Source organism: Neltuma alba, unplaced genomic scaffold (genome assembly GCF_004799145.2).
Source record: "Neltuma alba isolate B1F8T4 unplaced genomic scaffold, ASM479914v2 tig00010592_pilon, whole genome shotgun sequence".
Taxonomy (NCBI): Eukaryota; Viridiplantae; Streptophyta; class Magnoliopsida; order Fabales; family Fabaceae; genus Neltuma; species Neltuma alba.
Window position 1 is genome coordinate 482276 of NW_021635455.1, and position 9305 is coordinate 491580.

General features: G+C 39.1%; 1 protein-coding gene across 1 annotated transcript; it reads left to right on the forward strand.

Annotated features, from left to right (window-relative positions):
* Nucleotides 1-284: 284 nt before the first annotated feature.
* Nucleotides 285-3803, forward strand: LOC114757354 (receptor protein-tyrosine kinase CEPR1-like). The gene is made up of 2 exons (XM_028946376.1): nt 285-2985; nt 3144-3803. Exons 1-2 carry the CDS (start codon nt 495-497, stop codon nt 3500-3502), a joined length of 2850 nt encoding a protein of 949 aa, XP_028802209.1. The 5' UTR covers nt 285-494; the 3' UTR covers nt 3503-3803.
* The last annotated feature ends 5502 nt before the right edge of the window (nt 3804-9305 follow it).

Sequence of the window (9305 nt, forward strand, 5' to 3'; positions counted from 1 at the left end):
GAACGGTATTTGTTCGGTTCTGTACCCATCGTAGAAATCGCATAATTAGTATTATAGGTTTTGACTGAAAGGAATCCACGGCAAGGTTGAAGAGGGAATTAAAAAAAAAAAAAAAAGCAAATGGATGAGGAAGAAGTCGTGGTCAGTGAATAATGCGGTGTCCCGGATCAGATGCAGTTTATTCTGCAACCCGTATATAGGAGTATAAAGTCGATGAATTATTCATGAGCTAGTGGAGTATAATCGTATAAGCCTCTTTATTACGATATATATGTTTGGCTCTTATGTATATACCCATCAAGAACCTGCTTTTCCATCACTACTAAGAGCTATCTCTTTACTGCTTCACCCGGTAGTGATCCACTTACCTCCACCTTGTCACGTACTGCTGAATTCATCTTATATACACCTCTCACTCGTCTCCTTCCGTGCAACATTATAATCTTGAACAGGCTATACCCGCTCTTCTGTTCAGCTTTCCTTCTTCTCTCAAAATGGATCGTAAAACCGTTTTCTTTCTTATTCTTGTTTCCATGTCTTGTATTCCACTGGTCTTTAGTGTTAGTACCAATCAGTCTCACTTTTTTGTTCTCATGAAGGACTCTTTCTCCGGTAAGTACCCATCCAGTTGGGATGTCACCGGAGGAAAAGCTGTGTGCACCTTCACTGGGGTTGCCTGCAACAATCAAGGAAACGTCGTCAGTCTTGACGTCTCCGGTTGGTCGCTCTCGGGCGAGTTCCCTGAGAATATATGCTCTTACTTGCCGGAGTTACGTGTTCTTCGTCTCAGCAGTAACCGCCTCAAGGGAAACTTTCCCGACACCATTGTCAACTGTTCCCACTTGGAAGAGCTTAACATGAGTTACATGTCTCATGCTGGAAAGCTTCCTGACTTCTCACCTCTGACGTCTCTCAAGATTCTTGATTTGTCATATAACCTTTTCACGGGTCGGTTTCCCATGTCCTTGTTCAACCTCTCCAGTCTTGAGGTCCTTAACTTCAACGAAAATGAAGGCTTCAACTTATGGACGCTTCCGAAGGATGTTCACAAACTCAAAAATCTCAAGTCTATGGTGCTCACAACATGCATGTTGCAGGGCCAAATTCCGGCATCCTTAGGGAACCTTACGTCTCTTGTTGATCTTGAGTTGAGTGGAAACTTCCTCACTGGTCATATTCCTCCAGAGCTTGGGATGCTGAAAAATCTGCAATATCTCGAGCTGTACTATAACAGTCTTGTTGGTGTTATACCTGAGGAGCTAGGAAATCTCATGGAGCTCAGAGACTTTGATTTGTCAGTCAATAAGTTGACCGGGAAAATCCCAGAATCTATATGTCGCCTTCCCAAGCTTGAAGTCATGCAGCTTTACAACAATAGCCTCACAGGAGAAATCCCGGCCGTGATAGAAAACTCAACGTCCTTGAGTATACTGTCTATTTATGATAATTTCCTGAGTGGTCACGTCCCAAGAAATCTGGGTCAGTTCTCAGAATTGGTCGTTTTAGACATGTCTGAAAACCAACTATCCGGTCCATTGCCAACAGAGGTTTGCAAGGGAGGTAAACTGCTCTATTTTCTTGTCCTGGATAATTGGTTTTCTGGAGAGCTACCAGACATTTATGCAAAATGCTTGACTCTTTTGAGGTTCAGAGTGAGCAATAACCACTTGCAGGGCTCAATTCCTAGGGATCTCTTTGGCCTGCCTCATGTTTCAATAATTGATTTGGCATACAATAATTTTTCTGGTTCCATTTCTGAGTCCATTGGAAATTCTAGAAACTTGTCAGAGCTTTTCATACAGAGGAACCGAATTTCTGGACTCATACCTCCTACCATATCTCGTGCTGCCAATCTGGTCAAGATTGATCTCAGTTACAACCTTCTGTCTGGTCCAATACCCTCAGAAATCGGAAACCTGAAGAGGCTTAATTCACTGATGCTGCAAGGAAACAAGCTAAATTCTTCCATCCCCAGCTCATTTTCTTTATTGCAGTCCCTCAACGTTCTTGATCTCTCCAATAACCTCTTGAGTGGGAGCATCTCTGACAGTCTATCTGCACTCTTACCCAACTATATCAATTTCTCGAACAATTTGCTTTCTGGTCCAATTCCTTCCTCGTTGATGAAAGGAGGGCTATTAGAAAGCTTTTCAGGGAATCCTCGTCTCTGTGTGTTGCCGGTTTATGCTAACTCATCAGACCAGAATTTCCCTGTGTGCACACAAAGTAGCAGCAAAAAAAGGCCAAGTGTCATATGGGTAGGTGCAATTGCTGTAGCTTTGATCATCATTGGATTTGGAGCTGTATTGGCCATGAGACGTAGGCCTACCAAAAATAAGGCCTCAACGGAACAAGATGACGAGTCACTGTCTTCTTCATTCTTCTCTTACGACTTGAAGAGCTTCCACAAATTAAATTATGATCGGCAGGAGATCATTGAGGCCATGGTGGATAAGAATATAGTGGGGTACGGTGGATCCGGTACAGTGTATAAGATTGAGTTGAAGAGCGGTGAACTTGTTGCTGTCAAGAAGCTATGGAGTCGAACATCAAAGGATTCAGATCAAGAAGATCGCATGGTTTTGGACAAGGAGTTGAAAAATGAGGTAGCAACCTTAGGAAATATAAGACACAAGAACATAGTCAAACTGTACAGCTACTTCACGAGCTTTGACTTCAGCTTGTTGGTTTATGAGTACATGCCAAATGGTAATCTTTGGGACGCCCTGCACAAAAGTTGGATCAATTTGACTTGGCCTACTCGTCATCAGATCGCACTAGGGATAGCACAAGGTTTATCATACATCCACCACGATCTGCTTCCTCCTATTATCCACAGAGACATCAAGTCTACTAACATCCTCCTGGATGCTCATTACCAGCCCAAGGTTGCAGATTTTGGAATTGCCAAGGTTTTACAAGCAAGAGGAGGCAAAGATTCCACCACAACTGTGATTGCAGGAACCTACGGTTACTTAGCCCCAGGTAAATAATTCTCTGACACAAGTCATTATCTTTCATATTTGAAGAAAACATCTGTTAAAAGACCTATAATATTATCAGTAATGCTTTCCACACTTGTGCGTTTCGTAATGTAATTTTCAATGAATGTTTGACTCCACGTGTCTTCATGGGTGTCACAGAATATGCATATTCAGCTAGAGCAACAACCAAGTGTGATGTCTACAGTTTTGGGGTGATTCTAATGGAACTGATAACTGGGAAGAAGCCAGTGGAGGCAGAGTTTGGAGAGAACAGGAACATTGTATATTGGGTTTCAAACAAGGTAGACAGCAAGGAAGGGATTAATGAAATAATAGACGAGAGATTATCAGGGTTATTCAGGGAGGAAATTATACAAGTGATCCGAATTGCCATTAAGTGCACCTACAAATCTCCTGCTAATCGACCAACCATGAAGGAAGTGGTTCAACGACTCATTGAAGCAGATCCATGCAGATTCCATTCTGCCAAGTTGTCAGACAGGACCGACACCAAATAAATATCCCATATTGTTGCCATAATAAACTTATGATTAAGTGATGGGCTTAGAAGGGTAAAGGGGGGGCGATTTGACCGGCTGTTGCCAGATCAGAAGTCTCAGACTCCCCCGCTGTGTAATTGAGGGACCCATTGTAGAGGGCAACTTGTTATTATCTTTCCTATATATGCAAAAGTAGTCTGTAGATTCTGTGACTCTGACTCTGACTCTTTGTCGTTATTGCTGCTTCCCTTTCTGACGTATATTTAATCTTGTAAAGAAAATTCTGAGTACTAATGCTATGGAACTTTATTTATACTAATACAACACAGGATCCATATTTCATAGTCTCACACCTGATATCGTTCGCCAACTTGCTCTGATGATTTTTTACTTTTCAGTCCTTGGTTAAAGATACAATGGAATGGAGGATAATTTGTAAGCTGAGGGCCCCTTACGAAGCTAACAGTCAGAAAAGATGAATGGGAAAATCTATTGTGAAGAATCATGTCCCCATTTTAGCTTGGAAAAAGTGGGGGAAAAAAGAAATGTCAATCAAGTTTTTAATTATTTTCTCCCTCTTTATTGCTTTTGGTGGAGACTCTGATTGTTCTTTGAGAACTGAAGCGCGCGTGTGGCTTGACAGGAGCATCTTCCAAGCCTTACCTTACATTGTGATGCATGAATCTCCACTCACAAGCTCGATTCCTGCTTAGTTTATTATAGAAAATTTTAAGTGAGTTATCAGTATTCCATTGCCATAAACACTAGCTTATTGCAATGATAATGTCAAGCATTCTGAGTAGAAAATTATATGCAATTACACTATGAGGGATCTAAACACATCGTTAAGGGAAACCCAAGACATGTTGTGTGGAAGGTAAGGTTTTGTGGTGGTCAAAAACTCTACAGGAGGAAAACTGTAAAAGCAGGAAGCACAGGGACATGGACACATTATTGTTTCCTTTGACACGAAAGTATATATGCATGTTCTGGTTCACACGTGCGGCTGCAACTCCCAGTGTATTATGTCTCTGTATGGGTGGATGGCGGGGTCACCTTTAGAAGAATGGGGTTCACAAAGAAAAGGAAAATTATTTCTTTGGGAGTGGTGGAAAGCCCATGAAGAAAAAAGTAAGAAGCTTCGATAATAATAAAGAAATCAATGTCAAGACAAAAGGATCAAAGCCTGCTTTGACTAATTCACTGTGGCCAAGAAGCTAATTCCAGAACATGCGCAATGTCCGCCATAAGTACAAGCAAAAGGGCCAGGAATTGAGACACAAGGACACCGGCATAGTATTAAGTCAGCGAATATTCTAGATATCATATATCATCTTTGTTCATGACAAGTCAGATATCAGTGTAGCCCAGAAGGGAGGAATATACGTGTGTGTGAGACCGGGACATTTACTGAATCAAACCGTTGCAGCATTCAAAAGAAAAGGAAAATAAAAATATGAAGAAAAATAAAAACTTATCGATGTTTTGATTCAGGAACAAGGTTCCTGCTGCTACTACAGCAAAAATGTGGTTGTATCTGAATTCAAAGTGGCCCCTCAATCGTACAATTTAAAACTTTGGTTTAAGAAGAAATACCTGCCAATCCAACCAGCTAATATGGACACTGCACATAACATTATCTGTTAAAATAATATAATGCTGTCAAAGTGCCAAGGGACAATCAATAAATATGACCAAGGTGACATCTTTCGACGTAATGCCGATTTCAATCACTTCAAAATTGAATACGCCAAGCTTGCCAATTTATTCGAGACTTCATGATCCCCGTCATAATTGTTCGCTCACTTCTTTGAGAACAAAATTAGTGGAGCACCCACATTAAGGGAATTTAAAATGGGTCTGAACTTTCCCCCCACATACTTCTTAAGCTCTCGCAAAGTCTCGTACGTGGAACGTGCATGGCTAACAGTGACATGAGTATTAATTCAGAGCGCCCGGCCGCATAATGCTTCCTTGGAGGCCCAGTCCAGGTTCCCATTTGCTTTGAGGCCCAATATCTTCCAGATTTTAAATCACGAGCCCAATGCTTTCAGGAAAGCCCCAAACTTAGCAGCCCGCAAAGAGAAAAGAGCGGCCACTTCAGGAGAAGGCTCTTTCAGAGGGATGGGACATGTTTAAAGGTGGGAAAATAAATGCTACTATTAATGAGTATTTCCGTGTCTTTGGAATTGCTATAATAAGGCAGAAGACAACCTGTTTTTTTTATCTGGCCACGACGTGGGAGGGATCATTCATTCATTCAACAGTTAGCAAAGATACATTAACAAAACCTTAATATCTGGGGGGCCAATCAGGACCTCAAAAATATAAACCCATCCAAGCTCATTCAATGCCGTTTTTTTAGATGTCATTTCTTAGCTTAGCCCTCCTCAGCCCCTCCCACGAATTATTCGTGTTCCCTTTTTCCATTCTTTCTAAATATAAGGCCAAAAAACTTATGCGTTGAATTCAGGATTTCGAGACGTTTTCTGCTCTCTTTTTTTAACATTAAAATATTAATTATTTGTCCTTTTTATTTTATTATATTTTGTGGTCAAATTTACTTAATTTTATAAAAGCATATATAAATAAAGTGCGCTTATAATGGAAGAGGGAAATAAGAAAGGGGGAAGAAGGTAGTTGCGTGGCGTTGAAGGCAAAGCGCACGACAACAGAGGGAAGCAGACTGCAAATATAGAAACAAAACAGCTCTCGTCTATGACTATGGGTAGCGCATAAATATCCGAGAGCGGGGCAGGGGCAGCCCACCAGGCCCCCCGTCTCTCATTTCGTTTATTATTACTTTGATTCTGAATTGGTTTTTAAAAAGTAATTTTTGACATTTGGAATAAATATATAAGAGGAGTTTTCTCTTAACTTGCATATAAATACTTTTTTTTTTCCAATTGATTATAAGGATATCCAAACTCCCTGTCATTTAATATATAGCTAAATGAACAGGATTTAAGATCAACTTTCTCTTTAAACATAGAAATAGAATTATTTATTTATTAAACAATTTCACTATATACTCCTCCTGTTCTTAATATAAGACCCGTTTAACTAATTTGACTAAATTAACAAAGTTAGATAAGTTAGTTAATTATAAGAAATATGACACGTTTTTTCTAAAATACCATAATTATCTTTCTTAATACCCTCTCTCCATCTTCTACTTGATTATGGCTGAGGGAATATCTATAGAAATAATTTAGAGAAAATTGATAAATATAATAAATAAGTTTTATATTTAAAAAAAAAACTCAATAATTAAGTTATATATTGAGAACAGGAAGATATATAATCAAGTTTTATTGCAAGGCACCGCACTTCCATGTAGGGCTGTGCAAAAACCCGGTGGTCCGGTATGGTCCAGTCCAACCCGAGTAAACCCGGTCCAGTCCGGTCCAGAAAAAATTAGCCCGAAACAAGACTAGACCAGACTGGACCGGACTAGTCTCATCGGGCTGGACTGGACTAAGGACTGACCCCTCAGACTAGTTAATCCAGTCCAGTCTAGTCCGGTTTTTTTTAATTATTATTTATATAATTTTAATTTGGTTTAATTTTTCTAGATAAGTTTTTTGTCTATTCAAATAATCAAGATTTATTTATTAACTTCCTAAGTAATGAGCATGCGTATATATTTTCTATAATATAAGATCTATATTAATGAGGATTAATTAATAAAACATGACATTATTGGGAAATTGAAAGAGAATGATTAAATTTGATGAACTTTTTTATATAATAAGTTACAATCTTGTCTCCTATTGAAGGAAAAAAATTTTTTTTAAAAAAATTAAATTTAGGTCATAGACTGCCTGGACCAGTCCAGGCAGTCCAGAGGACCAAGTCCAGTCCAACCCGACCTCGGGTTGGTATTGGACTGGACCAGACCTCGGGCTGTCTTTTTCAGCCCGAGGTCTTTATTGGACCAGACTTCGGGTTGATAACAAACCCGGTCCAGTCTGGTCCATGCACACCCCTACTTCCATGATACAATTGCGTAATACCGCCTGCTTTTATAAATTAAAAAAAATCCAAATCCAACACTTTTCTTGTTTGACTTTTTCTAGGACATACGCAACAAGGGGGCGCCCGCGCCCATGCCATGCCTCGAAGTAAGAACTACTAGTTCTAGTATACGTTCTATCTATCAAATTCATAATTTTTCCCCTGGTTAAAAAAAAATTTGAGTGAATTAAAAAAATTAGTTAAGTTAATGTCAATTAGATTGTAAATCTTGACAAAAACTATTATCTTCGGTCCTTAATATAAAAAGCAGTTGACTAATTTGAGTAGATTAAAGTAATTAGTTATTTATAATAAATAAGTGTTATCTTTTCTAAGCTATCATTGTTAATCAAGTGTATTGACTAGAATTATTATTATTACAAGGACTACTTTAAAAGAAAAATGAATAAATATGAGAGATAGAGTGGGTTGAGATCTTATTTTTAGGACTAAAATAAAAATTAAATAGACTTTTATATCAAAAACAGGAGGTAATAATAATTTAATGATTATAGAATTGAATTGTTGAAGGAGAATAACAATTTATGATCCAACGAATAACTTATATGTATGTTGGTCAAATTTATATGTGTATATATATAATCAACCCTGTGCTCTTTATATTCTAGACAGGAGATAGCAGTTGTAATTTCGCTAATTTGTACATTTAAGGAGGATGGTTTGTAAATTATATTTGCCCTTAAAATACGTGAGTGTACAGATGAACAGAAGAGGGTGCATCACGCATGGAGAGATTGATATTGACAGCCAAGGCCTGAAAAAAGCTCTCATAACTCATTTGTGGCCCGCGTGTTTAACTGTTGCGATGAACTACGGTCAACCATCCAAAGGAGGACGCATATCCAAATAAAACACTCCTTCATCTCAAATGCTATGCTTTAGATCTTTTAATTCAATTATTTTTATTTCTAAAATTAAACTGAATATATTAGGATTTTAGAATATTTTGTCAATATTAGCCGCCAAAATATATATTTTAAAATTTAAAAACAAAAGATGCAATTTTTCCTACTTGTACTCGTATACCAGAAAAGGAAGGAGGGCAGGGAAGGAGGGTGGGAGTGACGTCACAAGACAGTGAAAATGGGGGGAAAAGGGACGCATGGGTGGAAGGAGGCATCAAATTCCTTCAGGCTGGCATTGTTGGTTTGTTTGGTGATATTAATTTGTATGGTTTCGATGTGAAAGGGGCAAATAAAGAGAAGCAGCGATTGGAGCCCAAGACAGGACACACCAAACGGTGAGCGTTTCCACAAACAGCAACACTCAGAAAGTTGAAAAACGCCTTTCTCTCCCTCCATTCCTAAAAAGCCTCATCCCCCCTTTTCCCCCACCAATCCACATTCCTCTTTACTCTTTACTCTCTCTCTCTGTGAGGGAAGAAAGAACAAAGGCGCGCCTTTGGCTCCCGTTCCTGTCTTCAATGGCCATCGACGAAGACGACGTGATCCTCTCTTCCCTCTCATGCAATCAACGCCATTATGTTCTTCCTCCCAGAGAGTTACCGGCCTCACTCTCCCTTTCTAAATCCATTCTTAGATGAGAGCTTTACAATGTGGCTGTTTGTGTTCTCTTCTCGCTTCTCACTGGGTCCTAAAAGGCAGACAGGATGGAGCCAGGCAATATATATTATATATATTTATCTTAAAATATACCTCGTCTCTTTTCTTTTCGCTTTTCCATCATAGGCTGCTGGAAAAAAAACTTTTTTCCCCTATGCGTTTAATCCCTCGTCTTTCTTTGGTTTTTTTTTTTTTTTTTTTGGTTGTGTTCTACACTTCTA

What these genes read in the sequence shown, in the direction of transcription:
- LOC114757354 (XM_028946376.1), top strand. Translation starts at nt 495, where the DNA reads ATGGATCGTAAAACCGTTTTCTTTCTTATTCTTGTTTCCATGTCTTGT. An exon ending in CTACGGTTACTTAGCCCCAG is followed by an intron (nt 2,986 to 3,143) that starts GTAAATAATTCT and finishes TGGGTGTCACAG; the next exon opens with AATATGCATATTCAGCTAGA.